At 44.0% G+C, this 16,557-nt stretch overlaps 1 protein-coding gene across 2 annotated transcripts in view; it reads left to right on the top strand.

The window, feature by feature from the left end:
* Nucleotides 1-16,557, top strand: part of EIF2AK3 (eukaryotic translation initiation factor 2 alpha kinase 3) — a 155,296-nt gene that overhangs the window by 123,635 nt on the left and 15,104 nt on the right. For both annotated transcript variants that reach the window (XM_085642650.1, XM_085642651.1), the window contains exon 13: nt 14,583-15,345. In XM_085642650.1, the coding sequence (XP_085498776.1) occupies nt 14,583-15,345 (763 nt within the window). The remainder of the gene's footprint in view (nt 1-14,582; nt 15,346-16,557) is intronic.

Raw genomic sequence — 16,557 nt, 5'->3', positions numbered from 1 at the left:
CTGTTTAGCAATGTAAGGTTCTAAATCGATCAAAAATCCCAACCTTTATTGAGTATTAGGAAATGCCTGAAGTAGCATTCCAGTCCTTTCTCCTCAGAACTATCCCCTTACTTGTAACCCGGTCCTTATGACATCTTTTGGACAGTTTTTTGGATGGTCTGCATTGTTCCTTTTAAAAACTGCTTTGTTATAGTTTCTTTGTTAGATTATTCAACCTTTCTTGCCAGAGAGGGTTTGAATGTTGGCATATTCAGGAAGTACATGGCAGCACTTTCATAGTTTGAAGGGCCACCTGAAGAAGGGTCAATACAATTCCACTTGTGAGAATTACAACTGACTGCATCGTACACTCACACTTTAACGAATTAGGGTGAAGGTCGGTGCTCGATCAGTCACACCGAGCCACTTATCTATATTTGGTATTTTTATCCATACAATAAGGAAGGGAAGCAAAAAATGGGAAGGGCCTGCAATAAGATGTGCAATCGCTTAAATAGACATATGATAAACTTTTAGATTATTTTAATTGTTTTGTACTGCATGATCAAGTCGTGTTTATGGTTTTAATTGACAAATAAACTATATATTAATTACTTACAATTCCACTTGTTGGATTCTTGAAATGTCTGGTAAATTTATTTCCTCTTAAATAACTTATCCCTTCTCTCTGAAAGCTTAGGTTGGTTCTACACAGACGTTTGCTTTGCATTACCTTTTCTGTTTTTAACTCGCTCTTACTTGTCCAGGGAGGTTCAAGTCCAATTACAGTACTTTGAGTTTAGCATTCAGGTTTTTTTCTAAGGTCTAGTGGACCAGTCAATGATATGCACTAAGTAGAGTAGTCTTACAACATGTTTGTTGGACTTGGCTTCTGCCGTTTGTCAAAGACCAACAGGACTATAAACTCATCGGGTAAAAGTAGTCATTATTTCCGTTCAGTTATATTTTTATCTGGTGAGTAATCTGCTTTTGTGCAGTTTCCTCATCATCTTTCTTCCTTCCCTCTTCTGAGGGTGGCTGGTAATGTTCTGTAAACGTATTTCCTGTTTACTTTGAACTTTGTTATACTGACTGTCTTCCTTTTCTCCTGCTACTTAACATTGATTTGCATAAATATTGATGTCAATATTTTAAAATAGGGCTTTATTTGATAAAGGGTTGAGGCTAACTTAGTGGAAGTTGTTGCACATTAGGAATATGTTGATTCCGTTGTCTCTCGTAAATGACCCATTTAAGCTAATATGTAATTTATTATCATTCTTAAATTTCCCGTTATATATTGATTGGGCAATTTTGGTTTTAGACAAAGTTTATAATTTCAGCTTCTAAGCCTTTACTCTGCATATATTTCTGTGTTGGACGTTGAGTTTTTTGGTTTTTTTTGCAAATTAGGGGTCTACGTCTGCTGAGCTCAGCATCTGCTTTCTCGCTTTGCAACAACCCACTGAGTTTAAAATCTTTAAAAATCCACCCAGTGTCATATTGGGATAGGTGGTAAAGCTCTAAGTTTCAAGCACTCAATATTTCTTTGGTTGACATTTTAGCATAAGAAACCTTTGCACGAAAAGCAACTGTATCAACAGCCAACATTTTGCCTTAAGTACACACGGAGTCAGGGGCCATTGCTTTGCTACTGAGACCCCATTCATGTGAAACTCATTACCCTTACGCTGATGCACATGTTGGTGCAATCTCTAATTCAGTAATGCCCTGAAGACTGCATGTAGCATCTCACCCAACAAGCCTCATTAGATGTTCCCCAGCCAGGAAGCTGCCCAGGGGTACGAGACGATGGAGTGATACAGGCAAGCACCTTTTGATATGCTCGACCATTGTGCATCAGATATCAATGGGTAATCTGACGTCAGTGGCTGTAAACGCACAAGGCCTGAGCTTGTACAAGCCCTTCATGGTGAGTGGCGACTCAAGATAATGTTAATTTGATGTGCAGACTTAAAACAAACTGAGCTTTGTTGGAGTAATTTGAACAAATGCTTCTAAGAATGCTCATTAATATACCGGAACACATTTTTCAAAGGCACCTGACACTGTCAACTTAGCAAATGTGTGATCTCCAATATAAGATTTTAGATTCAAAGACCATCACATGAATTTTGATTAATGTCAGAAGCAGTGAAATACGTTCCTTCAGTGAACGTATTTTTCCTTAAACATTTGTGGGAATTTATATAGCACAGTCCTAGCCTAGAGAAGGCAGAGTGGGGATTTACAGAGAACTATACAAACTGAGTGAGGGTGCCTTGAGGGACCGTCTGGGTACAGAAATAGCAAACTGCCAGATGCCTAAAGCAAGGAACAAATTGTAGAAGGTGGAGCATGATCGGCCGTTAGGGAGCATGCCAACGAAATCTGTCCCAAACACAAACCAAATCCATGAAGGGCACATTAAGCAGCTTGTGAAATGAATGGAGTAAAAACATAGTCAAAATATGAAAGTTGTATGTAAACCTGACCACCATGTTCTGAGTCGCTTGCAACCCGTTGATTGTGGAGGCAGGAAGGCCCCATGTTATGTATATCATGGGTTTACGACTTCCACCTCATATGTTGGGAAATAGAAGTAAGTATCTTTTTCAACAAGCTCATTTGGTAAAAGCACGTGGACAGCACGAATCTCACTTGTTCGATCAAAGAGCACTTTTCATTGAAGCGGATGCCGATGCTCCAACTTGTTCGATCAAAGACCACTGCTCATCGAAGCGGATGCCGATGCTCCTACTTGTTCGATCAAAGACCACTGCTCATCGAAGCGGATGCCGATGCTCCTACTTGTTCGATCAAAGACCACTGCTCATTGAAGCCGATGCTCCAACTTGTTCGATCAAAGACCACTGCTCATTGAAGCGGATGCCAATGCTCCAACTTGTTCGATCAAAGACCACTGCTCATTGAAGCGGATGCCGATGCTCCACCTTGTTCGATCAAAGACCACTGCTCATTGAAGCGGATGCTGATGCTCCAACTTGTTCGATCAAAGATCACTGCTCATTGAAGCAGATGCCGATGCTCCTTCACAGACAGCCATACCCATCAGGCTCGGCCAGACAGTATGGGCCAGCAGGCTGTCCTGGCCGATAGTCAACACCTCCGCTGCAGGATCTCATGAGTGCATCTTCTTTGTTGGTGCTTCAGATAACTCCACTCCTAATAGCCAGAGGTCGAAAAGCAGTGATCCGTTCTAGCCATGGGCCTGTTGATCTGAATTATTCATTAACTACAGTTGGTACCAAGCCTGTGTTTCTATTTCAGGAAAAAGATACCAGTCGAAGCAGAACTACTTCCCTACTTGATGTGTTTACAATTTTCAAGACAAAGGAAAATGCTTTTTGCGGATAGAGAGGGAATTGAGAAAGCAGGGTATCTAGGCCCAGAGTTACTCGATGTATCTAATACATTTTTTTAAATAACCTGTTTGAAAGGTCTTGTGAAATTCAAGGACAGAAATGTAAGTAAGAATGTTGAGCAAATTATGGACATAATTAAGAGAAAGAAATAGCCATAGTTTGCCTTGGGTGCACTGGCCAGATCTGCCCTGTTGTGCACCTGTATTGTGTTCTCCTGATACTGGGACACTGCACCTGATATGAAGAAAATGTGCTGTCTCCAGCTTAGGTGAAAACTCCTCGCTTGTGCTTGGGACAGTACTGCAGTGACACGCGTGAGCGGTCATTTCAAGCTGCTGCCTCTTTTGTCGCTAGTTTGGCTGTGTTTGTATAGTGGGCAGAAACACCCTTCCCTCCTAAACCCCGCCCACACACACACAAGCAGGTGACGAGTGATTGTATCTGCCTGCAGGGATTGGTTGTTACGGGGGACCTTGGACCCCGTGCTCATTCCTAAACGACTTACTACATGGCACATAGTCACTGCACCTACTGAGGACTTCTATGACCATGTACCCTCATTGCTAATAAGCAGGGCCAGTGGTATTATGCGGTAGGAGAGGGCCAAATTATGCATGAGGGTTGAATAAATTATGCAGCAAGAAATGGCAAATAACGTAGCATTTTTTCTAATAGTATTACTTAGATCGTTTGTCATTTTTAAACTTGGTAACACTGTCTGGGCATAGCTGCACCTCGTTAGTACCAGGTTAACATGCAAATATAGCAATAAGCAACAGAGAGGTGACCAGTCCAGATTTGCAAAGGGCCTTCCACCGCACTGCAACACGCATTCCTGCATTTTTAGTACATTTTAACTATTTGAGCTAGAAACAATTTTTTACTCTTAAAATCTGCATATTATGCTGCAGATGATCGATTATGTAGCAAATCTTCAATTATGCGAAAATCGCTGCAGCTGCACAGTTGCATAATTCCACTGCTAATAAGGAAGGGGCAAAGGCAGACACTCTACATGTAGCCACTCACACCCATGCAAATAAGGTAACACCCCATTGAAATTGTCTAGGGGCAAAATGTGCACTGACACAATCAGTATTTCAGAAGAGGCTGCACAAGTGTCTGCAGCCCTTTCAGTAGTACGAAAATGTGCCGTGTGCAAATACTGGCACAGCGCTCGTTACACTTGAGGTTTCCTTCTGTAATATGGCCCTGGGCCATTGGTTACTGGTGATCAGGGAGATAGACAACAAAATCTGTCTGATATCATTTTGATACATTGTTTACTTGAGCTATTTAGTAGGATGGATGAGGCCCCGGGTTGAATGACCCTCATTGAGTATCAGTTAAAATCTTAACAAAAACTCTCCAAAAGAGATGGAGGCCACAGTATTCGTCAACAAATATCCTGTGTGAAGCTGCATCTCCCTTACTTAAAGCAACTGGCTGTATCTTTTGCATCCTGGAAGGGAGATTACAGTTCATATATGGATTTATCCACTTTCTTCGGCAATATAAGTAGAGCAAGTCTTTAGGATGCGCTAGCCAATTCAGAGATTGTTTCTCTAAACCATCCATTACTTGTCTCTTTAAAATGATATAAACAAGAAGAACCGGTCGCTCAAGAAACATACACACACCTGGATTTTAGGAAGATGTGTACTGCCTAGTAAACCATCAGGTTTTGTAAAAGAACCATCGCTCACCTACCTAGTGGGTGACATGCTTCATCATTGGGTTCCCACTCTGGTCACCCAATGTTTCTAGGGTGTGCTATGACGCCTGTTTACAGTGGAGCTGGTTGTTTATTTTTTGGGGTGAGATTGTGAGTGCAAAGTGCTCGAGTGCGGTGTGATTTAAAATTGGTTCAGTACTCTCATAGTTTCTGAATTCAATTTAATGTGTGAGAGTATTGGTCAGTGTTAGAAGAGGTGGCGGATATGTGAAGGATATTATTTTGATCCTTTTTATCCTGTGGTTGGTCTTCATGTTTCGGCCATGTAGTAATGTGCCCAGAAGGGCCAAATGCCTTTCTTCAGGACCAGTAAATGCATGCATGCACACTAAGACATGCAGCTGAGGTGTGGATTGTACTTACAACCCATTATACACACTCCATCTCGCAGTTGTTTTTTCTGCGGTTGTGGCGATTTGCCACCTGAGATCGGCCGAGGATGCGGGACGACTGAGGAACAATAGGTATCCATGGAGGAGACACCTTGACGAAAGTGTGACTACAGGGTCCACCCCCTCGGCCGATCTGTGTCCAGTAACAAAGCCTTGGCAGAGGTGTCCCACCGCCTTCCCCAGGCAGGCACAATGTGCGCGAGGTAAGCTTTAAAGGCCTTGCCGCCTATATAATGCGACCCCAGCCTCTGCTGCTAGCAGCAAATGGCAGCCCTGGTAAGAGGCCCATTGGTCCCTTCCTGTCCCTCCCCTGTAATGCCCCTAAATTAAGGTGGCACCCCCAGACACTGAAGGGAAGATTCCTGACAACCTACAAAGCCCGGTCACTGAAGAGCCGCAACAGCAAGAAAGAAGGACCAGTGATTCACTCTGGTCTGCCCCGCTGGCTTGACTGCTGCCTTTCGCCCCTGCTACAAAAGTAGACTCGTCCTACAGACCCATCGACCGCCAAAACCCTGGGCGGACTGCTTGACTTTGATAAAGATCAAGAACGCCCGTAGACAGGTGACCTTTCCAGAAGAAACCATCCTTAAAACCCATGAGCTCTATCTACCCTGAGCAACCGTAAAACCGCCCACCGGACCCACCTCTGCACCTGACGCCCAAGAACCAAGTCCCAGAGACCCACTGGTCCTGCAAAGGTTCGCCAGCGATTATGAGCAAGAGTCCATTGTGGATTCACCCCTGCCGGACTCCAAATGATGGCTCTGCACAATGACCCCCCTCCCCCTCCCCCCCCCCCCCCCAACAACAACCTGCTCCAGTAAGCCTTTTCCGACATCTAAGGACATTCCTGCAAACTAAGTTCCTGGGCCTTAGGGAGCTCAACCAATGGTGTCCCTACGTCCCCAAGCATCAGAAATTACCTGGGCAGATGTTGGTTTTCTTCGTCCGACCACCTGGCCAGAGCCTGCAGCCTTTTTCTGAAACTGATCTCCTGCATTGGTTTGCATTGGGCACCCAATGCTTGCCTAAACCCCTGGAGATTGACCCAACACCACTTTTACCTGCCTCTAAACAGCGAATCTTCAATATCCCCTTAATCTTTGTTAATTAACATTGGGCACCCAACCCTGAATTTGACCCCTGCACCCAGCCGCCCCTGTGCCGCTGGTGGTGCAGTGCAGTGCTAACTTGGACCTTGCCTTGTGTTGTCTAGAAACCCCGAAGACTGGGTTTAAGTCGTGTACTTGCATACAAAACTGCATTCTTGTTTTTCTCCCATAGGTTAACATTGCTGAACTGAAAATTGCACTGTCCACTTATTAAAGTGAAAAGTATTTCTCATGAAAAATGTACTCCCCTTTGAACGTAGATCTTTGTCTTTAAAATAAACCTAAAAAGAAGCTTATATTTCTAAAATTGGTGTGGCTCTCAATTATGATTCATGTGTCATTTATTAATCTTGTGTATAGCAAATGTCTTACACTCCTCTGTGTTAGGCCTAAGGCTTCTCGACCACACTACCATAAATAGTGCACTTTGGGTTTGCTTAGAAGCTCCGCACACTTCTGTGGGAATCCCTTGACTCTTTACACGATGTAACCAATTATTGGTATATCACGTAAAGAGCAAGCTTCCTACAAGGAATTTCATGTGTGTTTTTTGTTTGGACCAGGGATTTTCAATCTGTTTAAGAAGAGAGCCAGTTAACATTTTAGTTAGCCAATGGGCCTCGCAGATAAAGAGCCTGATCCTCCAGAAAATGGTTCATGGGGCACCACGCCCTCACAAAAATGAAACTAATGTGGCCAAATTGTGCTTTATCTAGCCATATTGCCAGCATTGGATCAAGCTGTCATTACTGAAGGGACACTATGGTTTTTAGAATTGTGGTGCTTTGTGAGAGCACCGTTGTGTCAGTTTTCAGATACCAGTGCATTGTTGAAATTTCCTGCACCTCGCAATGCACATGCGTCCGCACCAGCCTACTAGCCCCAGCTCCCCCCTCCACTGGTCCATAGCCACTCTTTAGTGAATGTTGGTGCACTTGTGTTAGCATTCAGCTGTTCGCCATGGTCATGCATTTTAATAGCTGTATAAATGTGCAGTTCTTCACAGCAATGCCTGATGGAGCCTGCAAGCGGCAGGTTCAAATTCTGATCTGGTACGTCACTGGAATCTTTCGGCTGTTGTAAAGATCTTTGCATGTGACCTGCAAGAAACAATTTCACATCCTGAGAACCAGGTCTATGAGATACGTGCCTACTACAAACATCTCTCTGTTATCAGCCTGTTTTATGTTTGAATTCTTGCGCAGCTTCCTTCTACGAAGTTTGATCATTTGTTGATGATTAGCTGATCAATGTCATTGAACTTAGCAGTAGTATTATTTAGCGCCTGGAAAAGTTCTGTTTGTGTTTTGTTTTTTAAGACGGTCGTAATTAGTGTAGTTAAACATAAATGCATCACAGATGTATATTACTGAGTTAATGAAGATTTGATATAACTAAACTTCTACTTTTTTAGGTCGAGTCTATAGCGGCTTTGCGATGCACGCAGTATCCAGTATGGAGTGCAAGCTCCGTGGAAGCGCTGCCCACTCTCCGTCCATCTTTCTCATTGGCTTTGTTCCTAAATGCTGTCTTCTGCTTGGATTTAGGCTTGTTAGTCCCTCCTTATGACAGGCATGTCGTCATTTGTATCCTTCCATGGCTACTGGCCCCTTTACTTCGAGTGATACACAGTATGTTTTATTTATACTGTGAGCACTATTTTCTTCCCGTGCCTCTGCCGCCCACAGTCTGTGCCTTCTCGGGGCTCCCCCCTCCCCCGTTGTTCGTGTCTTCCCTCCCGCCCGCACTCCTGTTTGCAATGCAATAGGTATCACGTAAATGCGAGTCCTATTGCATTCCAAATGCTTTTTATATCGAACCTTTGGTGCGACTTTACAGAGCTATAGCGCACAGTCTGACATTTGTGTGTGTTCTTAGCACTAAAGACCTCAGTTCGCTCTTAAAATTTCTTTGTAGAGGCCATTGTGGCGCAAGGTTTTCTGTTAGTGTGGCCTGATCATATAGCTAGAGTCCACATCCCCAAGGGAGTTGGGGTGGCTCACTCCCCCACCCCGAGCCCGTCCCTTTTGACATTTCTTCCCTTTGTGCGGGAGCCTCAGGTGAGTACAGTGACCTCGAATAAAACCAAGAATGGTATTGCAGGCAGGGACGGGGTGGCATTCGTTACTGCCCTGGGGGCGTCCGTTTTTGACTGATGGTTTGGGACTAGGACAGGGAGTGATGAGGCCTGCTCAGACCTGCTGGAGATGAAATCACGAGTGGCAAGGCGGAGTTCTATTTGTACAGGGCACAGCCTGCCATCGGTGCCATCTCGCAGAGCAGTAATACAGTCTGCCACATAGGGCATCACAGTTCGGGGGATGCACAATCTGTCCTCGTAGAATTAAAGCACCCAGTCTGCAATCGCTATATCTTTGTAGAATTATAGCCACAGTCAGCCGTTAGGAATGACTCGAAACACTTTCGGAAGCCTTCAGATAACATCCTGCAAATGCCCAACTTTTCCATCTCGTCCAAAGACCGATTTAGCTTCTGATGGCATTACATCATATAGTCATCCCAGGATGCAACAGCACCACATCTCTCTACACAATGCTTTATTGTTATTGTTCATTTACATTTATTATTATTTGGCTTTTAGAAACACTTTACACAACTTGCATGTTCCTCAGACAAGGTGTTTCTCAAAATGGAGAGGGCCTAGAATTGTTATCTTATCCTAACTGTTGGAAAGTGGGTTATTGGTAGGAGCAAATGTAGGTCTGCCACTGGCAATAAGGCCATTAACACATGATAGCACTCAGCATAGGTCTTAGAACATTATTCCTATGCTCAACCCTTGGTAACGTGGCTGCGAGCAGACAGGCTTAACTTCAAAGACAGGTATGTAAAGCATTTTAAAACACCATTTCAGTAAATAATCAAGACACAACACATAATAAAAAACCAACACCAATTTATAAAAATAGGAAATATTTGTATCTTTAAAATGACACCAAAACGACAAAAATCTAATGTAAGGAACCGGAGATATGACTTTTCAAAGATTTAATGTAATATAGCACTTAGAAAATTATAGCACCATATTGTGTTACCTGCCCGCGATAGACCGGGGCAAAGTCAAAGTTTCAGGCCAGGCGCGATGGAGCCCCGAGCGGCTACAGCTCCCGGCAGGTCCCGGTCTCAGTTTCTACCTTCACACTTAGAAACTTTTCTGGAGCTTTTCTTCCCGTGGGTCCTCAAAGCTCCCAGCCCGTCCGGATCCGGTGAGGGTTCGCCGGCTTGACTTGTGATGAGGTCCTGGTCAACTTCCCTGGAGTGGACTTAGAAAATATTTCAAGATTGCTTCAGCGGGACAACCCAGGAAACCAGGCCGACGCGCTGGAAGGCAGGTGGCTTGGCTCTCGCGGTTGCTCCCGGTCACCTTTTCCACGAGCGGACTTAGAAACTTTTCTGGAGCTTTTTCTCACGGAGTCTCTCGATGCTCCTCATGTAGCCGGATCCAGTGAGGGTTCGCCGGCTTCAGTTTTCTTCTAGTCCCGGTTTAACTCTGGAAGTTGGACCCATGGAGATTTTAGCGGGGCGAACCTGGATGTCATGGCTGGCTCGCGATTGAAGGCAGGCGGCCTGGCTGACCAGGTTTAGTCAGTCCCTCTATGGAGCTTTTTTCAGTGTTGCTCCAAAGTTCTCCAAACTTCTTGAACTTCTTCCTGAAGTTCCCTAATGGGTCCCAAAGTGTCTCAAACTTACTCCAAGGATCTGGAAGCTCCAAGATGGTCCTTGAAAGTTGACGACGTCAGTTCCCACAATCCACTGGTACAAAACCCTCACAAATTCACTGAAGGTTCTCCAAGGTGTAGATTTAGTTGGTGATGTTCCAGTTGAGCTCTTTTAACATGTAGATCTCAGGGAGTCCACTCTTTAGTACTTTTTCAGCAAAATAATCCACAGGGCTGTGGTTTCAGATGGTGCAGTTTTCAAAGGTCAGGCCATAGAAATCTTTGCACAGCAAAACTTCGCAACAGGGCACTTCTTGCTTCAGTAAGTTTCAAGCAGTAGATCTGAATGGCTCTGCCCGTCTCACATACTTATTCCAAGTTCTCTGGGTCATGCAGGAGGTCACTTCTGACCAATGGGAGCAGGGTAACTCCTCAAAGTTATGACCACATCCTGTAGAGTGTGGCATTATTTTGTCCCATCAAATCTTCCAAATCCATAATGGCTGACTTTCCAGCAAGGAGATAAGAGCTGGCTAAACACACCCCTAGGATGGCTAATTTACTTAGACTCTCCCCCCCCCCCCCCACCCCCTCCCTACATCTGCTCATACCTTCCTTAATCCTACCATCTGCCTGAGGTGGTAAGTTCAGAGCTGTAAATGACCCTGGCCTCTGCTTTCCTCTTTGAAGAACATGGTTTACGACTCCTCCCCCTGGCCTGGCATTCCTATGGAACAGCACACTGCCCTCTGCTGGTCAACTCCAGGGGCTCTTTAGAGAAGGCAGCCTGGCTAATCCACTTAACTTTGACTAATCAGGGCAGAGCACTGGAAGGCTGAATTTGGACTTACAAACAAGAAAGTCTTATAACTTCTTGTCTGTACACTTTAGGAGAAATTCAACAATATGATATTGTTGGATTTAATAATACCATTCTGGGAAGTCTTTCAATGGCATGTCTAGCCCTCTCCTATCCATATTTATTAATCAATAACTGCCTACCATGTTACAATATGTAACAGGGGATTTGCAATGGGGAAAATGACTTGGGTCATTTTTCCAGCACCAGGACTCACAAAAACATATTTTATAAGTGCGTGTCTTATATATCTACAGGAAACCCACCCCATGTGCAACTAGGGGAGACTTTAGGGGTCCTGAATCTGTAGAAATATTGCAGATCCTCCCTCCATAGTGCTCCTACCATCAAAGTCGAATTTGAGTAGCACTGTACAACAATGTGGGGAGTGAAATGTGCAATTTCACTTTACCCAAGCATATAAAAACTCATTTTTCAAGGGTGTACCTTATAAATACCTGTCCTCCCCACCCCTGGGATACCTAGGGGAGACCCTGGGGGTCCCTAATATGCCAAAACATTGTAGGTTATCCATTTTTAAGTACCCCAAACACCAAAGTCGAGTTTGGGCTCAATTTACTTTTTAAAAGCAGTCCTGACACCCAGTGCTGCTTTTAAACTGACCTCCGGCCTCAGCAGTGCACACATGCAAGTGCAAAAAGAGCTGCTGGCCTCTAAACTGCCATGCCCAAGGGTACTAGGGACGTCTAGGTAGTTTCAGTCCTTCTGCCCTATTATATACTAGGGGCTTATAGGGTAGGTCATGCCAATCACAGGGGTACCCCACCATACCATTGTGTACCCTAGGGTATGTATGTGTTTTAACTGTATTCTATTGTGTTCCTTTGAGCTCAGCACTGGCCCTGGGCCTGGTTAGGCAGAGCCCAGAGTCAGTCAGAGTCAGTTACCACAGCATCAGTCAGCAAAAAGTTGGGGGGTGCCCAGGGCACTGGATGACTTTGCAACACTAACAGTCATATGTTTTTAAGCTCTTGCTTAAAATGGTTTGATTTTCATGAGGCTAACGGAGCATTATCTTCTTCTCACATTGTTTTACTGTCAAGTTTCTTCAGCATAAGTCTTTGTAAAGTCCATAGCTCTGCTTGGTCAGAGTGCCACTGGAGCACGCTGTTGCCTGTCGACTTTAAGTCCACAGCTAACAGGGAAAGCAGCCTGATAGAAGCGTTTCTCACGCCGTCCTCCTTGCACCGGCAGCTCAGCACTCGCGCTAACAAAGACATTCATTCATTTAGGTGTCTTGTGCCATCAGTGACTGAATTAAAAGAGCGAGTAGAGAGGATACACGTGGGTGAGCCAATGAATTAACACTGAGATTCAGGCCAAAGGCTCAGACTTGGCTCTAAGAGCCCGCGCTCGAGCCAAGGTGTGCAGGTGCTCTGTACATTGGATGATTGCTCGTCTGTACGATCCTTTGCTGCTTTGTAATCTAGGTAGAATATTTCAGAATTACTGCTACTGTGTAAGGTCGGAAAGGTTTACAAGAAGCAGCCTCGTGTGGGTGGTGATGATAAACGTCTATGTTGGGTAGGTAAGTTTGCCGCCCCATCCCCAAGTCCGCCCAGGTCGCACCCATGCCCTTGGTTGGTGGGACTCCCTTACTAGCAAGCCTCGCAGGGTCTCAGCTCCATAATCCTCCAGTAAGGCTCTCCCATTTATGTGTTTGCTTTCGGGTCTGCTGACCTGCCTTGTCCAGTCTCAGCTGTGTGTTCCCATCCCTCTGTTCGTTCTGGGCTGTTTCTGATTTATGTATGTAAATTGTATTTATATAGTGCTTACTACCCCTGACGAGGTGTACAAGCACTTTTTTTCTGATCTGTGTTTCTCATGTCTGCTGTCTCATACCACTGTGTGTCGCAAGTCTCTTTATTTGTGTGTGACTTTTGCGTCTGTTTATATCTGCTGCCCATTGCCTCCGATCGGATTCAGGTCCCAGCGTTCATACGGTCTCTGCAGGCTTCAGTCTATCACATAATTGTGTTTGTGTTTAGTCTCTTTCTGTAGCAGCCATATTTATGATAAGAAGTTCACATAATATATAAATGTTGGTATAAGTATATTGTGTGACCAATCGTAGAACGCATCTACTATACCCAGGTTCTGAGGGACACAGGTTAGGCCCATTACATGTAATGGGTATATATATATATATGAGAGCAAAAATACTTTTGACCTTTTTTTATCGTAACTCTTCAACATGCTGCACGCTGCTGTACCATATAGTTCAAAGACATTGGCAAAGCCAATAGCTCTGGCTAAGCACTTATAAGGTCCCAAAGGCAAGACCTATTGGCTATGCCAATGCTTGTTTTAAATGCTGTTACTCTTTCCTAAGCGAAATTAATGGTTTTCTTCATATTCTATTTTTTCACTCAGGACTGAAACGTGAAAGATGCAGCCTGCAGAGAGATGCCTTTATTGAGGCGGGGAGGGGATGAGGGGGGCAAGCTGTGTGTATTGGTGAATGGCCTTCTCACATGCAGAGCTTTCAAGTTTCCCAGGCCTGAATAAGAAGCTCACACAGTCTGTTCTTTGCATGCTGGAAATTGTAGTCCTGAATTCATAATGGGATAAATAGCCCTAAGACAATGCAGAGAAAAAAACCTGCACTGGAAAACCTACTCGCGCATGCAACTGTAAAACGTGAGAGCTTTGGACCACTAGAATTCATATGTTTGCTCTCCTTTTACAGCCAAGTGCAAAGCGTGGTATTGAAGCAGCGTGTGAGATGATCTTTCATTCTTTCCATTCTTGGGACTCGCTAAACTAATTTAGAAAACACATACCTTTGTGAACTGCATAAAAAAGAAGTGGATGGGAGGCCTTCATTTTAGCTTGCAGGTTTTCTGTGGAACAGACCTGGTTTAGACATGCATGTGTGGGAAGTTGAGTGGATGTGGTACATCATCTGTGTTGCATTTGAGGTGTTGATGTGCTGTGGAGATGCCCCTCGGCTGCTTTACTTTAGAATTATTCTATCTTTCCTGTTTGAAAATGTTGAATTATTATTGATGTATCCTGTTTACAGCTTGATTTGTATGAAAATGAATGTGTTTACAAACTCATTTAAGCAGAGTCTGATTTTAACATGGTACACTTGACTTCAAATTCTATTCTACACATTTTGTGTTTAACTATTTTTTGTTTAACATTTACATATATGAAATGTCCACAGTGGGTTGAACTGTGTTGAAAAAAAGTTTCTAATGGGATGTAAATTAGGCATTGCATTTTCTAATTTATATCCTAAATACTCCAAAATACAGATTTTTGTCAGTGAGCTGATGATGTAGCTTACCTTGTACGGTTGAGAAAAGTTGAAAGTTAGATCTAGCAAATACTCTTAAAGCGATACCCGCTGTGGAAACATTGTTATAAAAAAATGGCACTAATTTAATATATTCATTTTATTTTGTAGCACGGACTGGCCGCTCAGCTCTCCAACTCCTTTTGATGTTCTTTCCATCAAATATCATGGGACCGACTCTTTGAAAGAACACGTGGAAGTGATCACTCCTTCATCAGAGAGCTTTGGCTCTTTCTCGGCTCTACAGACCGGATCAGTGGAAGGGCCGAGTTCCCCAATTGAATCGTCCACTACTGAAAACCTGGATTTAAACCAGTCTACAGATCCATTGCTTCATCTTCAGGACAGCTTCCGTAGCGACTGCGGCAGTCCTGTCCATGAAAACGATATGGAACAGTCATATGAACATTGCCCACCCCTGGTCTCGGGTGGGAAGCTGCGGGAGAGGACCTCTTCCTCCATAGTATTTGAAGACTCAGGTTGTGATAACTCCTGTAACAATGAAAACAGAGTTCATGTCTTTAATCCTCATTTAAGTGATCTTTGGGCAGCAAAAGATACATGTTCTAGTGAATCCCTTGAACGAAGGTCCACATCCGAAAGCTCTCCCCGAATCTCAGTTTCTCCTCCCAGGCCTAAAACCCTAAGCCTGGACCTGACCAAAAACACTGGGGATAAAGTGAAAGTAAGCTCGCCCAAAGTTTACCTGTACATCCAGATGCAGCTCTGCCGGAAGGAGAACCTTAAAGACTGGATGGGTTCACGGTGTACGTTGGAGGATCGGCCGCGGACGGACAGTCTGCAGATTTTCCTGCAGATTGCAGAAGCTGTTGAATTTTTGCATAGCAAAGGACTAATGCACAGGGATCTCAAGGTGTGTTTTTATTAAGGTTGTTCTGTTTCTCTATTGGAAAGCATACATTCATCCATTAACTGCTTTTGAATACATTCTGTTGCCAACATTTGTACTAAGTGTTAACGCTCAGACACACCTAAAAAATAAGTGTGATTCATGCTTCAATGTGTATAACCAGGTGGCAGTCGTGTTTCTGTGTCATGTCGAGACAATCGCAATTTAAATTAAGGACTATCCTTTGGTGTTGCACAGAGTGCTGGCAATCCTGTGTGGTGTAAATAACCCTCTCTTCTTTATTAGTTAGTTGAGTTCAGCAAGAGTTTTATGGCTCAACTAGTCTGTTGGCAGAATGGCATAACTAATCTGGTGGCAAACATATTTGTCAAGGTCCCTGAACTGTGGGTACAGAATCGAATGTAAAAGATAGCAAATGGGACGTTTTTAGAGTGAAAATAATACTACTTATAGCTGTATGCTTGATGTAGGGTAGAGATTAAGATTGAAATGACTGGATCTACTTGTGCCAGTGGCAGCTTAATTACAAATGTGTAGTGGGGTGTTTTGAATCTGTGTATTTAATACGGAAGACAACAATTCGTGCATGTGCGATTTGTTTTTGTGGCTGGGTGAGATTCACAGAAATCTCCTAGCATACTCATGGAAATCCACTAAATGTATTTGAGGATTACTTGTGGAATTGGCATTCCATAATACTAATTGGAATGGAGTGGATCTTTCCCTTTGCTTGGGAAAGGTATTTCTCAGCTGAGAATCCCACCACCGCCTCCCTCAATAAATGTGTGAGTTTTCCCTTCTCTTTCCCACCCAGGTAACCCATAGTTCTGCTTTTTGCAGGATTAGTTGTAGTCTATATCCTAGGAGGCCAACACTTATCAAAATGTGTGAAGCTTAAGAGTTTATGTTCCTGCTATGTCCAACCTCCTCCCCGCCCTTCAGTCTCTTTCCTGCCCACAGCACAGACTTAGCCCTGTTGAACAAAGTACTCGGGCTTCGTGCCCCCAGATGACCTTTTGCGCACCTTAATACTAGTATTGCTCAGGCATGCAAAAATATTTGTTCAGTGCAGGCCTGGTGGCCTAGGCATTCTCTGTTGCTCGTAACCATTTTGTTACTGAGTGTCTTTAGTGGTCTTTACTAAAGATCATAAAATGATGCTTCTTGTGTCTGTCTTGGACAGGCTCAGGGCTCTGATGGGCGACAACGCATGGG

Source organism: Triturus cristatus, chromosome 2_2, assembly GCF_964204655.1.
Source record: "Triturus cristatus chromosome 2_2, aTriCri1.1, whole genome shotgun sequence".
Taxonomy (NCBI): domain Eukaryota; kingdom Metazoa; phylum Chordata; class Amphibia; order Caudata; family Salamandridae; genus Triturus; species Triturus cristatus.
The sequence above is the reverse complement of the archived record's forward strand: the minus strand, read 5'-3'. Positions and strand labels throughout refer to the sequence as shown.